At 42.3% G+C, this 23,464-nt stretch overlaps 1 protein-coding gene across 3 annotated transcripts in view; it reads left to right on the forward strand.

The window, feature by feature from the left end:
• Positions 1-23,464, forward strand: part of LPIN1 (lipin 1) — a 750,916-nt gene that overhangs the window by 660,349 nt on the left and 67,103 nt on the right. For all 3 annotated transcript variants that reach the window (XM_044082232.1, XM_044082237.1, XM_044082244.1), the window contains one exon: positions 10,751-10,865. In XM_044082232.1, the coding sequence (XP_043938167.1) occupies positions 10,751-10,865 (115 nt within the window). The remainder of the gene's footprint in view (positions 1-10,750; positions 10,866-23,464) is intronic.

The following is a 23,464-nucleotide window of genomic DNA, read 5'->3' on the forward strand; positions in this document are numbered from 1 at the left end:
CCTTGTAGAGTACAGCTTTTGCACTGTCTGTTGTATGTAGCCATTATTAGTTTGTATACCTGAAGGTAAATCACTGTATACTGCATAAACAATTCAAAATGTATACTTAAGTACCTTTATAACTGACTTCAGAATATATATAGATTCTGTTGCTGTATATCATGTATACTTCCCGCACTCTGAATTATTCATTCATGCATTCATCCATGTCATGGAATGTGGCTGTACTTCTAAATTTTGAACTTTCAAAATGTTGACTTTCTTATGGTCGAGACCAAAAGGTCAAAGTTTTGAAACTTTGAACCATTTAAATGGTGATTATTGTACAGAGCGGAATAGTATGTTTACCATTTTCCTCGTAGTGCAATCTCAGAGTTGGTATATGTAATTAGCAGGGGGTGTGGGGGGGCGCAGAGGGTATTGCCCCTCTGCAAAAACGTAAAAAAAAGAATGTTTTTGTTTTTTATTTAAATGTCAAAGTTTCATAGGAACATAGGAGGTTACTAGGCTAAATGGCCCTGGGGCTCAGTGTTTATCCCGTAAAAGAAACCTCAAAACTTCAATCTTATGGTCTCGACCGTAAGAAAGTCGATGTTTTTGAAAGTTTGGAATTTAGATGTCGACCCCATGGGATGTCATGTATACTGTTTGCCTTGGAGCATGGTTTGTTTCTGAAAAGGGTCCGTGGGCCATTTAATTTAACCTTTTACCAAACCAAATAGATGAACATTTCCATAGGCTTTTGAGGCCCGTCTGTAGTTCCTGTTGTCCCTCCATCCCTTTGCATACCTACTCTTGCTTCTAGTGTTAGTACTTTATCTCTTCGCCTATAAGTATTGTATAGATTGAGAATTTGTTGTGCAATTCCTCTTTTTCTTCCTCTGCGGCAGGACTCTCACTATCCAACAATGTTGTGATAGTGCTGTTTTTGGTTTTCATTGTATCTGAAAATTTCTTTTGGTCCTTGCTTGCCATTTTTAGTCTACCTTAACTTACCAGATGAGTTTCATTGCTAATAGTCCCTAGTCTGTTTCTCCCTCCCCTTTACTTTTTAATTAGACATTCTGCTTTCATTAATAATGTTTTGTCTTTCACTGCAGGCATGCTGACTGTTTCCTCTTCATTCACCTTCTCCTTTTTCTGATGTAAGGTTTCATCCCTTCGTCTTTCTTTCCTTAATACATTCCAGTATCCCTTCCAGTATTCTCCATATCTTTCAGCGTACTGTATTGTTCACCACTTTTTTCTCTGTCTAATTGGGGCCTGCCCTGTGCAATCCCAGAGCTCCGTTCTTGTGACATGCCTCAAGATTACTTGCAGAATTGGTAAGCTGCACGGTGACACGATCACTGTTGCTCCACAGTTCTTGTGATCATTGTTGGACAGTACTGCTCTGAATTATTTTAGCAGTAATCCACACCTGTGTGTCTGTAACGCTTGATTTGATTATGAGGGTGAAACCCAAGTGATTAAACAAAGGTAGCCATGGGTAACTGTGATACCCACACACAAGTGGATCATTGCTGTTGTATAATTACATTATTTAAGAGAAAAAAAGATGTAATGTGATCCTATCTCGCCTTCATTCTCTACAGATGAGTTCGGAGCCGATCCTTGGCTCCGACTCGGCCGCTAAACAATAGAACGCAGTCTCTTATTGGCTGAGTTACCTCATATCCCAGGATGCACCACTACCACTTCCCCAGATCTCGTTTGCCGCTTTTCAGCATAGACGTGGTCTCGGACTTGGCTGAGCTAAGTATCTTTAGTCAGAAATTTTTCTGTCTGAATTTTGGTCAAAACTTACCCAAAAGCTGTTTTAACAGCTATTTGTTGTTGTGTGATTGGTTTGTGATATTTTCTTGTGGTAAATTGTGTTTGTTTGTGGTAATTAACGGTCCCGTTTAAGTTAGAGGGGCCTAGCCCTACCCTAGGCGTTTAAGTTAGAGTCTAGGTTGTCTGTGTGCTAACTTTGTTTTTTGATAGTCTGTGTTTATTGTTTATTGTTTATATAACCATGTCTAAAGAGCATAGACCATCAGGGTTTAAAAAGTGTTCTAAATGTAGTTATAAAATGTCTATTACAGATGACCATTCTTTATGTGTCTATTGTTTGGGTCCGAAGCATCTTCAGGAGTCCTGTAGCGTTTGCCACGCTTTTTCCTCTCGCATCCTCCAAGAGAGGAAAAATAAGTTGATCTTGAAAGGGCTTATTACCCCTTCCTTTGAAGAAGCCCTATCTTCTTCTTCTTCGCCTTCGAAGAAGAAAAAGTCTTCGGCTCCGACCAGCCCGTCGGATCCGGCAGCAAAAAAGTCTCGGCAGGCTTCTCCGTCGGCTCCACGGACTTCGGAGCCGAGGGCGGAACGGTCTGCCTCGATGTCTCCAGCTTCGACTCCTCTGGTTTCGGAGTCGAGAGGCGAGTCACCTTCATCTGCTCCACTGCCTTCGGAACTGATGAGGGTTGCCCGCTCAGACTCTTCCCCTTCGGTGCCGAAGTCCACATCGGCTCCGAGGGAAATTGCAGTTGTAGTGGAGTCTCCCTCGGCGCCGATACTTCTCGAACCTTTACGGAGCCGGTCCCCCAGTCTTTCGGAGCCGGCGGAGAAGTCGACTCGGACCCGGTCGGTCTCTTCTCGGTCATCGAGGATGTCCGATTCGGACTTAGACAGGGTGCTTCAAAGGCTTTTTCAGTCTCCAGTCTTTGCAAAGTTGATCTCGGCTCCAGCCCAGTTGGCTCTGGAGCCGATCTCCCATCCTGCTACATCGATTCCTCCTCCAACAGCTTTGGCGCCGTTGGAGTCGGTGTTGGTGGAACCGGTGGAGGTTATCGGGTCGGTTCCGACTCTAACTCCAACCCCGTCCCTCGGGTCGGGGTTCGGTACGCGGACCTCCTCTGTCGGCCCCGGGGGGGACGCTTCGGGCCCGATCCTTTCGGTTCCGAGCCTCCCTCTCGGTGCGTCGGCTGCAGGGGTTCCGACTGCTGTTGTGGCCTCGGGGGTTGAACCATCCCAGGACTCTGGGGGTCCAGCCTTCGATGCCATGAGGAGTGCCTTGGCCAAATCCTCTGTGGCCACTTCGACCATTTCACCACCACCTTCCCTGGGCATGGAGACTGGCGCCTTTGCAATCCCCCTGTCTCACGACAGCGGGGCCCCTGGGCCTGAGGTTACCCCCATTGGGGGTTCCCTTCTTCCTGCAGGTCCCTCTGACACGCTTTCGGAGGAACCTCCCAGGAAGAAACAGTGTAAGAGGAAACACGTAGACTCCCCTGATGAGTCTCTCACCTCGGATACCGACCTCGATGATGCGGAGGGGTCCCCAAAGTCGTCCTCGGAAGATGTCTCCTTTGCGGACATCTTAGAGATCCTCAAGCAACGAGGCGACTGGCAGTCCAAACCCCCTTCTGCTGAGGAGTCTGTTTACCTCAAGGTCTTCGGGGCTCAGCCCTCCGCCTCCTGGGTGTCTCCGCCCTTTGATGAGCTTCTGGATTTGATCTCTCGAAGGGCGTGGGAACACCCGGATTCTGTTGAACCGGTGCCAGCTCGCCCCAATAAATTCCTTTCGGCTCCCCCGGATAAGGACTTTCTATCGAAGGGCGTGGCTGTAGATGCTATGGTGGTGGCATCTGCCACCCAACAAGATGTGGCAGAGGCTTCGACGTCCGTCCATCCTCCTAATAAAGAGTCTAGGAGCATGGATCGGTACGGCAAGCGTACCCTTTCTTCAGCGGCCTTTACATTAAGGTCTCTGAATTACCTGACACATTTCACCAGACTACAGAGGGATCTGATCAAGGAGCTTTCGGATACCCTCTCTGGTAACTTACCTGAGCAGTTGACCCAGACGGTTAACTCCCAGTTGGCTACCCTGTCTTCATTATCTAACTCGTCCATGAGGCTCATTTCTTATGCGGCCGAAGGAGTGAGCAGAGCGGCGGGAACAGGTGTTGCTCTACGGAGACAAGCCTGGCTACGCCTGTGTCACTTTGCAGAGGCCTTTAAGTCTTCCTTTGCCGACGCCCCCTTTGATGGGTCCTCACTGTTTGGACCCAAGGTAAAGGACACATTGACTCGCTGCGAACAGGAGGGTAAGACTTTAACTGCCGTAGGAGCCCGGTTTTCCACTCCAGACCTTATCCCAAGGCTCGAAGAGGAGGGAAAATGTGGTTCCGTAAGTCTCAAAAGCCTTACTCGTCGCAGCAGAGCGATTCCCCTTCTAGAGGCAGAGGAGGGGGAAATTTTTCAGGGAGACACCGTCCCAGAGGCGGCGGAGGCCCCTGCAACACTGGAGACCGCGAGTCCTTTCGTGGCTCCTCCTCCTTCCAGCATCCCTGAAGGAGTACCCGACTGTGCAGCTCCGGAGCCAGTCGGGGGTCGCTTTTTGAGTCACCTAAATGCCTGGGAAAATATTACTCAGGACCAATGGGTGCTTCGAATCATCGCCGGAGGTTACTCCATACCCTTTTCTCAACCCCCTCCACCAGTCCAAAGAATCCCGGACCCGCCACCCAGTCAACGGGATCATGCAGCCAACGAAATATCAAAGCTGCTTCAAAAAGGGGTCATCCAACCTGTCCCCGCAGACCAGGCCGGATCAGGGACTTACTCAAGATTCTTTTTGGTGCCAAAAAAGACCGGGGACTTGAGACCCATTTTGGATCTCAGCAAACTAAACCGATTTGTGAAAAAGTCCAAATTCCGGATGGTCACTTTGCAATCCATTCTTCCGCTTTTGGAGAAAGGTGTTTGGATGTGCTCCATAGATCTCAGACACCTACTATCACATTCCGATAGATCAGGCGTCGAGGAGACACTTACGCTTCAGCCTAGGAGACAGTCATTTCCAGTTCCGAGCACTGCCCTTTGGTCTCACCACAGCCCCCAGGGTGTTCACCTAGCGGTGGTGACTGCTCACCTGAGAAGTCTAGGATTCCAGGTGTTTCCATACCTAGACGACTGGCTCCTAACTGCCACCTCCAGGCATCTACTCTTGGAAAACCTAGCAGCCACTATCACAATAGGCAACTCCTTAGGAATCACCTTCAATTGGTCAAAATCTGTATTGCTGCCATCTCAGCGTATTCTGTTTATTGGTGCAGAAATAGACTCGAGGCAGATGCGAGTCTATCTCCCTGCGGAAAGGATAGCGACGCTCCAGCTTCAGGTTCAGGCTTTGCTCCTCAGACGTCGTGCTCCAGCGAGAATGGTCCTACAGCTGTTGGGCTCCATGGCAGCCACCATTCTTCTGGTCCCCTTGGCAAGGTTGCACATGAGGATACTCCAGTGGCTCCTATCAGTCCAGTGGTCTTATCAAGACCTTCCCCTCAGTCACCACATATTGATCACAGACACGTGCAAACAGGATCTTCGTTGGTGGCTTCTTTCCTCCAACCTGAATCTAGGGCGACCCTTCGTTCCCCCACTCCCCTCTGCCACGTTGACTACGGATGCCTCCCAGACAGGGTGGGGGGGACATTATCTGGACAGGTCGGTCCAAGGCACGTGGCACTCCGACGAGAGTCTTCTCCACATCAATATCCTGGAGATGAGGGTGGTGCTTTTAGCGTTGGAAGCACTGCACGATCACCTCCCCCAGGGTACGATTGCCATTCACTCCGACAACATGTCGGTAGTCTGGTACTTGAACAAGCAAGGAGGGATCAGGTCCTACCCCCTTTACAGAGAAGCCATGAAAGTATGGAATTGGGCGATTGCTACCAAGCGTTTCCTAGTGGCAACGCACATTCCGGGGAAATCCAACGTGATAGCCGACAGACTGAGCAGAACTATTCGGTCCTTGAACGACAGAGTGGTAGCGCAGATTTTCACGAGATGGGGAATTCCTTGTTGAGATCTCTTCGCAAGTCCCCTCAACGCGAAATGCCAGCACTTCTTCACTCTCACCCCAGTTCCGGGGGAGATCCCCAAGGACGCTCTAGTCCACGTTTGGCCCTCCGGTCTGCTATATGCCTTTCCACCGGTCCCCCTTCTCCCCAAGGTGATTCAGAAGGCGATTCGCTTGGGAAGCAAAATGATATTAATCGCCCCATACTGGCCTCGACAAGTCTGGTTCCCCTTTCTTCACAAATATGCATTGGAGGGTCCTTGGTTCCTGGACCAAGTTCCGGACCTTTTGACGCATCAGTCAGGACAGCTCCATCAGTCCCTCCATTCATTGAAGTTAGCAGCCTGGCTACTCCTCTTCCAAACATAGTTAGGAGCCATTCTTTCGCCCCTGAAGTCATGCACATCTTGTCTTGACCCACAAGACTTCTACGAAAAAGATATATAGCAATAAATGGAAGAGGTTTGCTATTTGGGCACAACTCAGAGGATTAGACCCGATGACAGCCTCGGTGTCAGAAGTACTGAAGTTTTTAGCTTCCCTATTCAACCAAGGTTGCTCAGTGTCTACCATCAAAGTGCAATTGGCGGCTATTTCCAATTTTCATGAGAGTGTGGAACCTCCTTTAATGAGCAACAAATTGTGCAAAGCCTTTATTAAAGGAGCTTGGCTTCTACGACCCCTTATATCTCAACCTGCACCTCCGTGGGACCTTAACGTGGTATTAGGTGCATTAACCTCATCTCCCTTTGAGCCGGCAGCAACCTGTGATCTAAAATTCCTTTCTTGGAAGACTGCCCTTCTAGTTGCTATTACATCAGCCAGACGAGTTTCAGAACTTCAAGCCCTATGTGTTAAACCACCATACTTGGTATTTCACAAGGATAGAGTATCTCTTAGACCAAACCCATCTTTTATACCAAAGGTTTGTTCTAACTTTTGTTTACAACAATCACTAGAACTACCGGTCTTCTTCCCTAAGTATTGAATAGAGCTGAATATACTTTTCACAGCTTGGATGTACACAGACAATTACGTTTCTATTTGGATAGGACACACAAAGCACGAAAATCAGATCAACTGTTTGTGTCCTTTTCGGATAATAGATTAGGCAAAGCCGTCACAAAAGTCACTATTGCCAAGTGGATCAGGGACTGTATCAATCATATTTATCTCATCTCAAATAAGGAACTTATAGTTCCAGTGAAAGCTCATTCTACTAGGGCTATGGCCACTTCGGCAGCTTTTCATTCCAAGCTCTCTATTAGTGACATTTGTGCGGCTGCCACGTGGACATCTTCACACACCTTTATTTCTCACTACAAATTAGATGTGGCATCCAGGGGTCGAGCTTCCTTCGGTTCCACAGTTCTCAGGAGTGTTTTCCAGTGAGCCACCCAGGAATTAGGTGCTAGGGACGCTGTCCCATCTGTAGAGAATGTAGGCGAGATAGGATCACATTACATCTTTTAGTTATGTACTTACCATAACTTTAGATGTATGGGATCCATCTCGCCTACATTCCTAATAACCCACCCTCCTTCCCCCTGCCTCGTAGACCAGGAGAGACCGGACGATCCGAAATTGAACTTCTTTCCTCTCTTGAAGAACTGAGAATGTTATAACAATAGTATGTTTCTGTGAGCATGAGTGCGAACAAACAAGATCTGGGGAAGTGGTAGTGGTGCATCCTGGGATATGAGGTAACTCAGCCAATAAGAGACTGCGTTCTATTGTATAGCGGCCGAGTCGGAGCCGAGGATCGGCTCCGAACCCATCTGTAGAGAATGTAGGTGAGATGGATCCCATACATCTAAAGTTATGGTAAGTACATAACTAAAAGTTTTCATTTTTCTAAATAGTGTTACCATTTAAATGGACTTTACAATTCTTCTGCCAGCGTCTGGTAATCTGGGGCATGCAAGATATGAACTGCACATGCTCTAAGCTGTAAATGGCAGCATGGTACGTGCTGTCTCTGCTTTTTGTCATGTTGTATTATTCTTCATGGAGAAGATTACTGGCGTGAGATTTTTTTAAAGTTGAAATTCTTTGATTAGCAGCATGGAGGAGTTATAGAGTACATGCTGATTGGTCTGTCCAGGCAGTGTGCATGTTTTTGAATTAGCTATTTGGGAATAAAAATGGCAGAATCAAGGTGAGGTTTTTAAATATTGCTCTGTTAGTTTAAAAGTTAATATTATAAGAGGTTTTATGGGCTGCACATTGGTGCAGTGGGTAGTGTTGTCGCCTCACAGTAAGAGGTTCTCTGGTTTGATTATCAGCTGGGGTGCCTTCTGTGTGGAATCTGCATGTCCTCCATTTGTTCACGTGAGTTTACTCCGAATACTCCAGTTTCTTCCTGTATTCCAAAGATATGCATTAGGTGGATTGGACTCACTAAACTGGTCATAGGTGTAAGTGTGAGCGTGTGGAAGAACAGCTGCGGCAGGTCTACCCACCCAGTGGTGTGAACCTTGGCTCTAGATGATTGTCACTGTTGAAGTAATACCACTACCCCATGTGCAAAAATGGGAAAAGGGGTTGTGGATGGATGGATGGATTAGAAGAGGTTTTGTTTTCTGAACAATATGAAGTATAAAAGTTGGCTGGGATTGTTTAACAAATATAACATCTTTGTTTGTTACTTTACCACCGAATTAGTAGTTTTATGAGAGACAGAGAGAGAAAAAGGGACATTCCACAAGGTAGATTACTCAAGAGTTACTTGCAGTAACATACAAGTACAAGTGGTCTTGGCCACTCTACTATAATTTAGCAGCTTGACTTCTTTCTTTTTATTGATTTATTTATTTATTTATATTTGTTGACCGGGAGTGTCAGACTGGACGTAGGTCCATTTTCAGCGGAGGCCCGGGGAGAAAAGCTCCACAGTTAAAATAAACAGACAGTAGTTACATTGGATTACATAGCGATTAACAATTTACATAGCAATTACTTACAACGTATTTACAGATGAAGAACATAGTACTTCAGTAGACAACTAGAATCTATCTGTGAAGTACATAACAGACATTAACAAATGTTACAATAAGAAGTTCCTGCTGTATAATAAGTACTAGGCTTATGAGCATCTGAGCTTGCTATAATCAAGGTAGTTAGTGGAGTGGAAAGAAAGGTAGTGGTTGGATGGGGTGGGTGATACTAGAGTGGGAGTTGCAAGGGCATAGCCAACATGTTTTTAGGTGTGCTTTTAGTAACGTTTTGAAATGGGTGCATGATGGTACAGAGGTAATTGTGGGTGGGAGGGAGTTCCATAATTTGGCTATGGCACAAGAGAATAGTGCTTCACCAGCAGAGTTATAGGCTTTAGTGATCTGCAAGTGATTTTTGTTGCTGGATCTTAGTGGTTTGCTGGTGCGATAGGGTTGGAGTAGATTCTGGAGGGATGGGACATTTAGTGGATGTTAAGAGATGTATTTACAGTGGGCACACTCGTCCAATCAGCATGCATGTTTCTGAAGAATAATGGCAGTTTATTGTATAATTTGCTATACCTTATGAAATCTAAAGCTTGCAGCATTAATCATTTGTACTAAATATCTAGCCTTTTTTCTTTCCTTTTGTAGCCAAAAATCCTTAGTGCATTTCTCTGCATAGTAAGACCTTGAGGTATTTTTTGCTATCTTCTAACCACTTTATCAGACTCCACTTACTTCTGTGTTTACTTTACTCAGCTTGTAACAAAGCTTGATTTGCAAGTCCTATGACATGGGTCTTTGTGACACACAACAATTTTCAGGAGGATTTGAATCAAACCGTGATATACCTACAGCACAGGTATGTACCCATGTACAGAGTATCATCTTGTGATGTTGTTTGTTGCTGTTGCTATGTCTGCCTTCAGATGATGAGCCAGTGGAGACACTGGCAGCAGATGGTGTTTAGATACTGCTTGGAAACCAAGAATGGAATCAGAGCAGAATGTGATCCTACTGCAAAAGAAAAGGAAGTCGAGTCTGATGATGGGAAAGTGGCTAGATGATAGCAGAAATGCCTGAATAATCCTAATTAAGAGTACACAAATAAATATTTGCAAATGCTCATTAATAACATTTGTTAGTAAGAGTGTGTTTATATATAATGCAATACTGGATGTATTTGTAGCTTTCTTAACTTAGTGGTAGTCCTACTGTTTCATTTATTTACTTGTTATAGTGGCAGTATGTATTGTAGTCCTAATTATGTCTTTTATAACGCGCTATTTATAAAATTGCCGATTTTCTAAGCTTGCATTTACATGTTAGTGATGTATGTTGATCTAGCTGCCCTGACTGTGGTTCAAGCCTAGGAAAGGTTATATGTCCACAGTACTGTTTTCACATTAGCAAATTAGCAGTTAAATCTTAAATATAAATACACAATTCCATAATTCCATTGAATTTCAGTTAAAAAGGTAATTTTTAATTGAAAAATATTTTCCATTTTGGAATTCATTATAGTGCTGCTGGAAGTAGGAGTTTTTCACAAACTCTGAATCAGATATGGTTATAAATGTGATAAAAGCAGTTGTTAATAAGAAAAGATTGCATTTCATGTTAAGTAAAAGATCATATACTGCAGCTTAGAACCACGTATTTACCCATTCATGTGTTAAAACAGTGGACTCAGGTTTGTGTGATTCTTTGTAATGAACTACGGTAGGCTGACTGATGCATGTGTGCTGCAGTTCTTAACACTTTTGGGTACTTGCACACTGTATAATGAGATCACAAAAATGTAAAGCAGTTTAACATTTAAATACATTTCTAAGATTGCAACAGTTCTGCATTGCAGTAGTTTTATCCTGCTAAGAAGCAGTTTAAGAATGTGTGGTTATTATTATTATTATTCATTCTTAGATGACATCTGAACATCTCATGCACTTTATTTTATTATTTTTAGGGAGGTAATAGAGAAGAAACCAGAGAAGTTCAAGATCGAATGCCTAACTGATATAAAAAACCTGTTTTACCCTAATGAAGAGCCTTTTTATGCTGCTTTTGGAAACAGACCAACTGTAAGTAGCTTGTTTATATTTGCTGTACTGAAAATCGTACACAAGTCAACATATTTATTTTATTAATATTTGTTTATTGGGATAGTACACTGGTCAGTATCGACCAACTTTAGGTGCAACTTGAGTGAAATATGAAACATTTCACAAACACAAAAATACAGAAATATAAGCAATAACAGAGTAGTTCAGGCTAATTACGTAGGGAAAAATGTATATACTTTCTAGTGAACAAGTACAGTGCATTGTGCAATCAAGAAGAGTGTAATGTGCAATATATAAATTAGTTTCTAAAGAGGATCCATCCATCCAAGACCTCTTTTCCATTTTTTAACATGGTACTTGAGTATCACTTCAGCAGTGACAATCATCTAGAGACAGGGTTCACACTGACGGATGGCTAGCCCTGCCGAAGATGTTTTTCCATACCACACACACACACACACACACACACACACACACACACACACACACACACACCTTTGGCCAGTTTATTGTGTCCAGTTCACCTACTGCATGTCCAGAGCACCCTAAGGAAACCTACATGATCACAGGTAGGATATGCAGGCTCCATGCAGCGGCACCCTAGCCGAGAATCAAACCAGAGAACCTCTTGCTTTGAGATGACAGCACTATACACTGTGCCACTGTGCTGCTCTTCTGAAGAGAGTCAGTCTTCAGTAAATCTTGAGAAAGGAGAAGAGACTTAGAAAGGAGACAGGTTAGGTGATGTGTCCTGTGTTGAAGCAGGAGCATTTGGCTTGGATGAAGAAGTGCTTTTTGAATTGCATTATGAATTTGGAATAAGTGTTGATGTCCTTAATGTCGATGTTCATTTTTGACCCCCATCAGGAAAGTTAGTAAACAGTGATGCAAGGTATGGTGCAACATTTGAGCCAACCTGTGACCTTTGAGTCTCAGCACTGTAGCTGTAGACTTGTACATGCTTTTTATTATGTGTGTTTGTCAGGTGAGTAATGCAAATTAAGCAACTGTGTTTGGAGAGCCAATAGGTTATAAGATGCATGCCACTTTTCCCCTTAGCGGACATCACTGACATTCAAATTATTATAGAATAGACTACAAAAGTTATTGCACAGCTTATAAACAAAGGGATTGCATCTAGATCTAGGGATATCCTTGTCCCCCTTTACTCAGCCCTTCTTTGGCCAGTCATTGAATATAATGCCCCCTTTGGCATACATCTGTCCGGACACATGCAACAACCAGAATGCCCACAGAGCTACCTTATTAACAGGACACAATGCATAAAAAGCATGTCCTACATGGATCGACTTAAAGCCCTTTTACTATACTCTGTATCTTACAGACTGCTAAGTGGTGCCTTGTGTCTGGCATACAAAGCATCCTCTGACCCATTTCTGATGGATTTACTGGACATTAGTGAGTCAAATGCCTTCAGAAGTACTGTGTCTAGGGATCTAAACCTCTTTGGCAACGTCAGCAGAATGGTTTGGAGGGATAGGTATAACTCTTAGAGGATACTGCTGCTGTGGAATAGATTCCCCATCCACATAAAACAAACTTCATCTCTGTCCACTTTCAAGCGCATCTTTGATCTGTGGATGAGAATCAGAATATTTACCACAGGACCGACCCTTGTACTGCTAATTGACAGAGGCACCTCCTAAATGCTATGTCCCATGCATGAGTCCCCTCAAATTATCTGTGTTATGATCCCAGTTATTCTCATTAGGGGTAATATACAATTGTCGACCATGAGACGGATAAGACCATCCTGTAACCAAATGAGATGCATAATTTTGAACACAAAAAGGGAAATTGGCTAGGCTTAAAATGGACCACAAAGGCAGCTAACTAGGAACTTGCCTATGAACCTAAGATTTAATGTACTGAATTAGTATTATAGCTGAGCAGTGGAGACATGGAGACTAAAGTTTCTTAATAGTGCAGTAGGAGAACAATTCACTCCAGCAAGAAAAAAATAGATGATAAATGCAGATATGTTACAGCAGTGCAGTCGTGGGGGCTACAACTTACTGAACAGGGCAGTTGTAGAAGGAACACAATGATTTGAACAACCTTGTAAAGAGAAAACTATACTGAGCTGCAGGTAGTGATGGAATAATAGTAAGTCATTTAAACATAGCTATAAGGAGGGAAGTACTAAATACTGGCCTTACACTGGAACAATTGTACACTCCCTTAATAAATTTTAACACTTTCCATAGTATCCTGTTACTCCATATGCTAGTATGTGCTATATTATCTTAGGCTTTATGACTATCAAATTCTACAGCTTTATCCTACACTTCACCCTTTTTAATACTTTTAACTGCTGTTTTAAGTATCACTAGCATCTCTCTGATATTCCTTCCCTTCACTCCAAGTACATCTTTAGAATTTGTGTAAACCCCTCTTGTAGAATGCTCATCATAATTCTGTAATTTTGATTTGCTAAAGTTATAGGTCTCAGTTCTCCAACTTAATTTTTTTCCAAAATAACTTTTAGTCTCATGCAGATATTTTCATTTTGTAAACCGTCATCAAACCATTCACTGTGTAATTCTAAGCAATATTTCTGACATATTTTTATAAAATTCATATCTAGGGGCAGCTTTACTTTGTACAGTAATGAACTTCCCCTTATTTACTGCATTTTCACTTATTCAGGGTGTAAAAAACATGTCCTATGTGGAGTATCTCAAAGCCCATGCTCCTGTACTCTGTCTCCTGCAGACTGCTGAGGGACAGTTTATGCCTGGCTTATAAGCCATCCTCTGATCCTGATCCAGTGGACCTGTTGCACATCTGAAAAAAAAACATCAGAATTAGTAAGTCTAGGGACCTAAACCTCATCTTCAAAATAAATAAAGTATGTTAGAGGGGTAGGTATATGTCTCAGAGACTTGCCCTTCTCTGGAATATGCCTTCCCATCCATGTGTAGTATAGTTCTTCACTAGCCAAATTCAAGCATAACTTGAACCAGTGGATGGGGAATCAGAAATTTAACTCTGGTCTGGCACCTGTCTTCCTAGTAGATAGATGCAGCCTATAAGTGCTTGATCTCCAATGCTCAAGCCTTACATATACACCATAAAAACCCTAGGGTTGGATACAGTTGGGAAGTATGGCTAGCCTTAAGAAGGTCCCCTAGAGTTGTTAGCCTAGTAATCAACTGTGAACCTTCAAAGATGTGCATACCCCATTAAACTTTTCATTGTATTACCTTTTCTTATTGTTGTTTCTTTCCCAAATTCTGTCCACACTGATTTATGGCCAGAAAGCCCTACCAGCATACTCCTCCTTCCACTTCCTTTATGCCTTTGATATACAAAAACATCTATCTCTTTCTTGAATTCCCTGCCCATCTAGGTAACTTTCTCTCCTTTCCTATTTTCATTTAAAAATTCTATATTGTATTTTGTCGATTTTAAACTTCTCACTCAGCTGCTCAGCTTTTTTTCTCTTAAATCACAATTAAAGCATCCTACGATAATAGTCTCTCTACTTATCCTTGCATACTTTTCCATTTCTGTAAATATCCTCTCTGTCTCTCTCTCTCTCTTCTAAAGCTCTGCTAGCATAAATTGCTATAATTCTTACCATCTCACTTCTAAGGAAACAGTCTGTTACTGTCATCCTCCTCTTTCTCACAAATATTGCATTGTACACTGTAATATTAGAGGCTGATCAGAAGCTAACATCATGATTGCAATTCCTAAACACTTTTCACCAATATTCCATATAGTTTCCCTTCCCCTTTGTTGCCTAAACACATCCCTTTCCTGTTTTATCAAAAATCTGATGTCCAGTATAGCAGATTATGATCGGTTCACTGATCATAACCAAGTTATTGTAAGTTTGAGACATGGATACCAAGAAATTCAGCCCGTCTCTGGAACAAACTTACATTCCAGGTCAAGCAATGTGACACACTGTCTTGCTTAACAAACGAGTTACACAGTTGGATCATTATTCATAGATTCACTCCAACATGACTGGCCTATCACTTGTTCAGAAAGCAAAGTAAGGCCTAAAGGTGAGTACTGGCAAGGCATTATACATGGCCACATGGCATAATGGCTTTATATATTGCTAAGATTTCTGAGTGTGTGTGTGAAGTGTTTTACCAACTTAAAGTACTGGTAAAGCACTTGGCACTGTCAAGTAGCAACATGTCTCAATTTCTTTGCTTAATAATTCTAGACAAATCCAAAAATAATGTAGGGAGCAGGCAAAGGATCCAGTTCAAGGACAGTTTTTGAAAAATTAATTCATTTAAAAAGTTAACACAATAACAGGTTTTCCATCAAAGTGCATTTTCTGAAAGATAAGAATTATAAAACTGTAAGGTTTAGCATTGACTGACTGTAATCCCCAGTGATTTTACCAGAAAATAAAAAGAAATATATTGATGATGTGGCAGAAATATATATGGCAAAATCTGGGACATTGTGCAGAATTAGAGACAGCTGAGAGGTATGGAAAGCAGGCAGAAACAAGTGCATTTCTGTAAAGCTAATGGCTTTAAAAGCTGTTGAGCTTTGTTTTGCTACATTTTTTGTTTGTGTGGCAGAGTGAACTTGTAAGAGTTTTAAAAGGCTGAATTGCCTTCTACTGCTGTTCTTTGCTAGACAGATTTGTCCTATGGTAGTTGCTAGCATGAGACCTGAGCTTAATAGCATTTTAAGCATCCTTAAACTTTTGCTAAGCACCCCTTAGTTCTGTTAAGATCAGTTCATTCATATTATGTCTTTCTGAATTTTTTTTCAGCGGTTTAACAAATGTGCTCAGAGATTCAGAAAGACCTCCAGTGCTGGTGGTAAAACATGCAGCAAAGGGGGGGTTTACAGTGTGGAAATTTGCAATTCAGAGATGTAGGTTCTTGGGTATATGCTAGGCTAACGACTGTAAAAGCCTTTACAAGCCTAGCCATGCAACCCAAAAGTGTCTCACAAATTTTCTTAGACATTTATATAAGGGATGGACGTTAGTACATAATTTACTGACTGTCGCTGTCAGTCAGAGACATGGGCACCAGACCAGGGGTGAATTTCTGATTTCCCTTTCACTGGTCCAGGTTACGGGTGAATAGTGTTAGGGAGGGATTCTGTTTCACATGGATGGGGAACCTATTCAGAGGACTGGAATTCACCGACATAACAGGTCTGTCTCTCCAATGTGTCCTGTTTACGTGATGTGCAAAAATATAGTTCTTTAGATTCAGTAGTTCTGACTCTGTTTGTTTTTCAGACGTGCAGAAGGTTCATCAGAGTGTGGTCCAGGGACGACTTGCATGCCAGGTGTAGGTCACATTTCAGTAGTGCGCAGGGTGCAAGGAACAGAGTATAGAGACAAGGCTTTGAGGCAATCTGTAGGGAATTGTGTTTATGACCTGTATTCTTTTCGGAAGGAACCTTTGCAGACATTCCAGTTGATGCATGTGTTTGGTCAGATGCATACTGAGAGGGCATTGTACTCAATGATGGGGCTGATGAAGTGACGTAGAATGATTTCCTTACTACATTGGACAAATGTTGGTTGAAGACTAGGTTACTCTCCTTATGAGTACCCAAATCCTTGGCTACTTGATCAATTCTTAGTGGTGTTTTGTTGAAAACATAGTTTCCTAGAGTGTCCGACTTCCCAAAGGAATTTCTTGGCACCGGGTTTTAAGCCATGGCTTTGGTACCAGTCATTTGTCCGTGTTAGAATCTCTTGTAAGATGTTATTAACTTGGGAGGGTTTTATGACTGCTCCACACTTGCAGTCATCTTCAGATTTGTTAGCCAGAGGCCTTTGACATTGGCCTTGACTTCTGAGAAGTGTTTGCAGTAGAGGAGTGGGCCCAGCATAGAGTCCTGAGGGGTTCTGCTGGTGACTGGACCCTTTGTGAAGTTGGTGTCACCAGTCTTAATTTCCTGGAAACTATCTGTAAGCCATCTGGATGTTCAGTATGTTATGTAGGGGTTTATGCCAAATTCCGTAAGTTTTCTTAAAATGCCTGAAGAGTATTGTGTCATATGCCTTAGACTGATCGACGTAGGCAGTATGCACCATTTTGCCTTCACCCATTGCTTTGGTGACCTTCTTAAAGAAGTCCACCAGGTTTAGTAGGCACGACCTTCCCTTGACAAAACCATACTGGGTTGGCTTTAGTGTCTGAAGGTTTCCTGTGTCTCTGCTGATCATTTGCATGATAATTCATTCCATGGCTTTGCGTATGAGATTAGTCAGACGGGGTCTGTTGATCCGCTGTTATGAAGAGGGATGACTGTTGCAATCCACCATTCTTGTGGTACAAAGTCTGTTCTGAAACGTAGTTAAATAGTGACTCCAGTGTCCTCGATATATATATATATATATATATATATATCATATTTTAGCCTCTTCAGGAGGTATCCCAGGATATTATCGGGTCCCATTGAGGCTGTGTTTCTGGCCTTGGCAAATGTAGCCAGGACCTGCTCCTTATAGTTGGAAGGGCTATGGTCTGAAGGTATTCCCTGAGGGTGGCTGGGGGTGAGTGGGGTATATAAAATAACCTTAGCTACACTACCTTAGTTAGCATAGTGGGTTAATGTTGCTGCCTTCTCAACAAGGGTGCAGGGTTCAAAACCTTTTCCCCATTTTTACTTTACATATTTTTTAAACCACTTGGGTAATATTTTCAATTAACCCTGGTGTATAGTGATGGGGCAGAGGACTAATATCTCCTGTGGGAGGTGGGAGGATACAGGATCTGAATGAATATGTCTGTGTTTTTAGGGCATGCTATATAGAGTTCCCCCCACCCATGTCATCTTTCTATTTTTGTTTATCTAAGTGCCCTTAAGGCATGATGTAAAAGGTATCCCTGGTGCCAGCCCCCCTCCCCCAGCCCCGCCCTGAGTGCCTTTAAGGCATGATATGAAGAGTTATCCCTGGTGTCTAGTGTTCCCCTGACAGACATCGCCTTTCTTTTTTTTTTTCTAAGTGCCTTTAAGGCACAATGCGAAGGGTATCCTTGGTGAGTAGTGTTCCTGTCCAGTACTGCAGAATTTTCTCATTACATCAGAGATGTGTGGAGGTATGACAGCCACTCACACACCATGCAACCTCCCACTCACATGCACCCCTACGCTACCCATCTACTAAACTGCCCAGCACTTAACTCAGCTGCAGTGGGTGAACACAGACATCTGGTTGTATTCATTAACATGAGCAGCCATGTTACCTGATGCAGATGAGCAATTCTGTGAATCTGTCAGCTGCTAAAGTGTCTTGCTGCAGACATTTTCAGGGTAGAGCTTGTGGTTAATGAATATATGCCTATTCCCTGGAATGCCTCATCAGCAGTTAGTATGGCTGCAGACAGCCCACTGTGGTGCTGCACATTTTCATTCTAAAAAATGATGATAGAGCAATCTCTGAATCTAAGATGGGTACCACACACTGCAGCTGTAACCTTTCTCAGTGTGGCCAGTTGTAACACAGTTATTAATGCTGTTCACATTTACTGAAAGTATTGAACATTTACCCTTTCTGTTTTTTGTATCTTTTTCTTTGACAACTTTTTTTTAACTCTGCTTCCTATTGATGCAGCTGCTGATTCTTTATTCTGCTCTTTACTTTGCAATTTATTATGTATTCTAAATTTTCCTTTTGTTTGCAATACTTTTTTGACTTTACTTCCCTTACTTCTAGAAAGTTATTCCCTCCCTCTCCCCTCCCCAGAGTGTTCTTCAGTTAACACTGTTTGTTCCTCACTTTCAGTGTTTTGCTCTTTAGTCACTTGTGAAACAGTTTTGCTTTCCTCATTTCTAGAACGTTCTTCTACCCTTTACTCAGGGTGTTTATCAGTTAGTATTGTTTGTTCCTTATGTTCTATTTCACTATTTTATTATGTACTCTTATTTTGAAACATCTTCTTTATTTTTTTCATATTTCTGACAGTCAAACCATAGATCTCTTTATTCTGACATTTTGAACAAAACATTTCTTAATCTTTTATTAAATGCTCTACATTTATGGCTTTCTTTTTTCACTGTATTAATTAAATCTTCAGTCCCACAGAAATAACACTCTTTGAGCTGTCCTCATGTACTGTACAGATTATTACATGTTTTGTATTTATAATACAACGCATATGTTTAACATTGTTGGTCACTTCCATTAAAGTGACCCAAATGTCCCATATGCCATTGTATATCCTAGCATCATAAATGATGATCTTCATTAGATCATTGTTAGAGGCCATAACTGTAGGAAGCATATCCTGCCAAGGATATCTGACTTTTAGACTGTCAACAAAGCTTCAGTCTTCTTCCTCACTCACCATACATTTACCCTTTGCATAAGAATGCATGCTGGTAAAAGAGGGATGTGAAGGCGCCAGAAAAATAACTGTCTTGCAGTATATGCATTTATGCAAACTGTCTTCAGCTGTGTGCTTTCAGCACTGACGGGGGGGTTTCAGCTACAGCTTCAGGCAAATAGGTGTACCCATTGGGGCCCCTTCCTTTTTTTCTATAAAAGTTATTTCATATGCTTTTTATGTCTGTCAGAATGGTCAGATGTTCTTGTGATAGGCAAATTCTCTATAAAGACACTCATACTAGTTGTCTTTTGTCTAGGTGAACAGCAGGTATTGTACAATGTGTCTTTTACTCTGAAAACAGTAAGGAGTAGGTTAAATTCTCTGAAGATATTTCTTGAAAACAAGCACCTTAGAGATTTGGCCCACATAACCATGGCATTAGATTCCCCATCAGCAAACCTCCTCCCGCAGCAGTAAAAGAAGTTCGCTAAAAATGTTAGCAAAGATCCCTGGACATCTGCCTGTCCTTTGTGGATGTCTCTTCTGAAGTGCTTACACAGCCCTTAGACCATCGGTCCGTCTTTCCTGGTACTGCTGGAACATCCTCTTCAGAGACCAATAAAGCCCAGGAACAGTGCATGTCCCTTCAGACCTTATGTCAAGTAGAACTTGACAGGAGGGGAGAACCACATACTTACTCTCTAACGGTAAGGGAGGCACACATCAAGTACTGGTGAGAGAAGACTTGCTTATGGAAGAGTTTGTCCTATGATTTCCTCTCCTAAAACCATAAATCTTGAAATACCTAAAAAGCACACACAAGAACTAACCGCCTGTCTCTTTCACCTACCCCCTCTTTTCAGAAGGGCTCCCAAGAAGATCGGTTCAATTTTACACAAGGCTTCTTTAAAACAATTCAGTCTCTTCAGGCTTATCTTCCAACTTCCACTTCCTCTACCCCTGTGAAAAGTGAGCTGCTTTTTCCTCTGAAGTGAAAGTGCTCTCTTACTTTGATAATGAGGGTTTAGACTACACCTTTCAGTTATCGTCCCCTACATTTTGTGGGCCTTAGTCTGAGGATACTCTCCTCAGATCCTCCTAATGAGAAAATTTCTTTAGGAGAGAGATAGTCTCCAAAGTTAAAAATTTCTTTATGTGGGAAGGTATGTAAATTTCAGATTCACAATAAAAGGTATTAAGAACTCTTAAGCTTGGACTCTCCAAAGCCATTAGACATCCCACCTCTCTTAGGAACCTTAGAAGATACCTACAGTGCAGGATCTGGCTCCTAAAATTCTCAACTCCCTGCTGGGGGAAAAAAAAAAAGACACATTCTATGGGGTGCTAAATAACGCATACATTTCTTTACAAGAACCCTATTGCAGACCCTGCTATCAGAGGATCATAGGAGGTTACTAGGCTAATGGCCTTAGAGCCTTTTTAAGCATAACTATTTATGCCCCAATTTCCTTGGACGGAGGGAAAAAAAAGCTGTATACATTGTTTTCCTCTGCCCATCTTGTACCAAGTGATAGACTGTCATGCCTTTGACAGGTTTGGCAAGTAAGTATATGCATCTTCTATCTTAACTTTTAGGGCAATTAAATGCCAACCATGTACCCTATTTTGCAAGTATGTAGCAGTCTTCATCTAGCCTTCCCAACTGGTGTTACTGGCGTTGAATCTAGTTTGCTGGATGTGGTTAATTCTGCTTTCCACATTACTAAGCACTCTATTAGTTGTGCTTATGATGCAGTTGCTGCTGCTTCCAGGGCTGCTGCTACTGGGAAATGCAATGAACAGAAATGCTTGGACAAGTCTTCAGAAGTTCCCTGAAAATGTCAAGTTTCTGCCTTTAAATGCCTCATTTGATAAAAATCTTCTCCTTGGGAATACCTTTGCTGAGATCCTTTCAGAAGCTGGAAGAGATGGAGACAATTTAATGCAGGTTTCAAGCAGCTCCTTCTGTCTCATGTTCCCAAATACCAAATAAATTATCCCTCTAACCATGGGCCTTTCTTTCAAAAGCCATTTAAATCTTAGTAGCAAAAGTCTTCTAAGCAACAAGTCAAGAAAAAACTGATGGGGTGACTCGAAAAAAAAAAAATTTAAGGACTATGATTTCAGAAAGAAAAAGCATTGAAAACAGGGCTGATTCAGATGATTTATGCGGATAACTATAACCAATGCTACTGATGTCCATTTGTCACGTGGCAAGAATGTTTTTAACTAGGACAAGTCTGCCACGTGGAGCAGGAACAACATGGGGGCTGCTTTGAGCAACAGACTAAATTACTGCAAATATGTGAAGTGGCAAAGCTGAAGACAATAATGTTCATTAACCCATTTCATGATTGTTATGGTGGTGGCACTGGTAACAACCAAAACGGGGCTGCATTTCGTTCCTGTTCTGCAAATACTGGCAGCATGAATTGTTTTCACTTTCCACTCTATCCTTCCCAATACACAACACCCGCTGCAAGTGCTGCTAGCTCATCAGTACAACAGTCATTTGGAGCTAAGCAGTTTTCCATTGCAATGGAAACATACATCCTGCAGGTCGAGTGTACTTCATACCATCACTAGTACACACATTCATAGCTGAATCAGTAGACTTTTTTTATTCTCTTTTTCATGAAAACAGCTGTTATTTTAAGTGTATTACATATTAGCAAAATAAAGGACATCCCCAAGTTTGCCATTATATAGTTGCAGAAACAGATAATGACACTTCCATGGAAAATCTGCAGAAAATGATGACAGTAGCTCTTGTTTACAGAATGGTGATTCGTTTTTGTGAGTTCACGTGTATCTGGAGGCTGGTGGTCCTGACCCAGGGAAGTTTCTGTTAGGATTATAAGTGGTAACAAGTGATACCTCATTGTTGGACCAAACAGAGTAGTGGTGATACCAACATCAAATGCAATGTTTCCTGCGTCTACAGGAAGAGCCTTGGATCAATACATTTTTGATTGCATTTTTCTTTCCTGCATTTTTTCCCCTGCTGTTTTTCCAGCATAACAGAACAGTGTATTATATTATGGCTAGAACTATTGGGTGTTTAAAAGGAATAGAGTGAGATGATGAAAACTGAACCTTCTTCCGTGCAAGTTACTGAGACTTTGTTGCACATAATTCCTTGTGTAAAGGAACTAAACTTAACCACCGATGGAAGTCACTAGACATAACTTAAGAATCAAAGAAGAAAAAAGAACCAGCTTTTCAGTATTAAAGATAATGTATCAAGGCAGGACTGTATAATGTATATATTATATATAATATATGCAATATTATAGATATTGCTCATTCTGATGGAGATTTATGAAGAAATCTGCTGTTGTGATTCACACAGGCTTAAAACCTACTGCATGAATAAAGACCTTTAGTATCTGCCATCATGAGGAAAAGCTTCTGACATTTTATGTTCAAAGGGATATGTTGTTGTTGTTGTTGTGTCTTTCGGCTTTTCCCAGTTAGGGGTCGCCACAGCGGAACTCCGGTCCACTAATGATTGGCAGTAGATTTTTACGTGCCGAGTTGTCAGCTCTGGTGCACAACCTTCAACGAAGGTACGCCCATTCACATATGTCTCCACACAGAAGACGCGTTAGCTGAGAATCGAACAGGACGTCTTACTGTGAGGCGACAACGCTACCGCAGCACCACCACCGCAGTAGGCCATTCATACCCCAATTTTCCCAATTATCAGTGCCCACAGATCAAAACAAGTTTGGTATATGCCTGTGCCTTAGGGCATCTACAAGCTGCCCCTGTCCATAAGGGCCACAGGTGCAAGACAGGAATGAACATGAGATTTTCCATCTGTTAGTCCAAATTGCGTTCAAATAGGCTTTGGGAAGAGCTCTTTCACATGAATGGGGAGTCATTTGGTAATCTCTGAGACACATAACTAAAACATATTTTGTTTATGTTGTAGATGATTGGATTCTTAGATTGGGTAATTCCAGTGCAGTGTGTTTTGCAAATGTGTAGCATATCCATCAGGGCTGGATCGGAGAATCCCTTGTATGCCAGGCATAGATTGCTCCTCAGTTTTCTGTAGGAGACCGAGTAGAGGGATGTGGCTTTGAGGTAGTCCACATAGGACATGTTATATACATCCTGTATTCTTTTAGTGAGGATCTCTGTGGCCACTACAGCTGTTTCATATGCCTGGTCAGGTACATGCCGAATGTTGCATTGTATTCAATTATTGGTTTAATGAGGGCTCAGTATAGTGGAATTATGATCTCCTTAGATCTGGATGCCATGCCGTTACTTATAAGTTGTGTCGCATAAAAAGGATTTTCTCACCAG

Source organism: Protopterus annectens, chromosome 1.part1 (genome assembly GCF_019279795.1).
Source record: "Protopterus annectens isolate FY-2018-M chromosome 1.part1, PAN1.0, whole genome shotgun sequence".
In the NCBI taxonomy this organism is placed as follows: Eukaryota; Metazoa; Chordata; order Ceratodontiformes; family Protopteridae; genus Protopterus; species Protopterus annectens.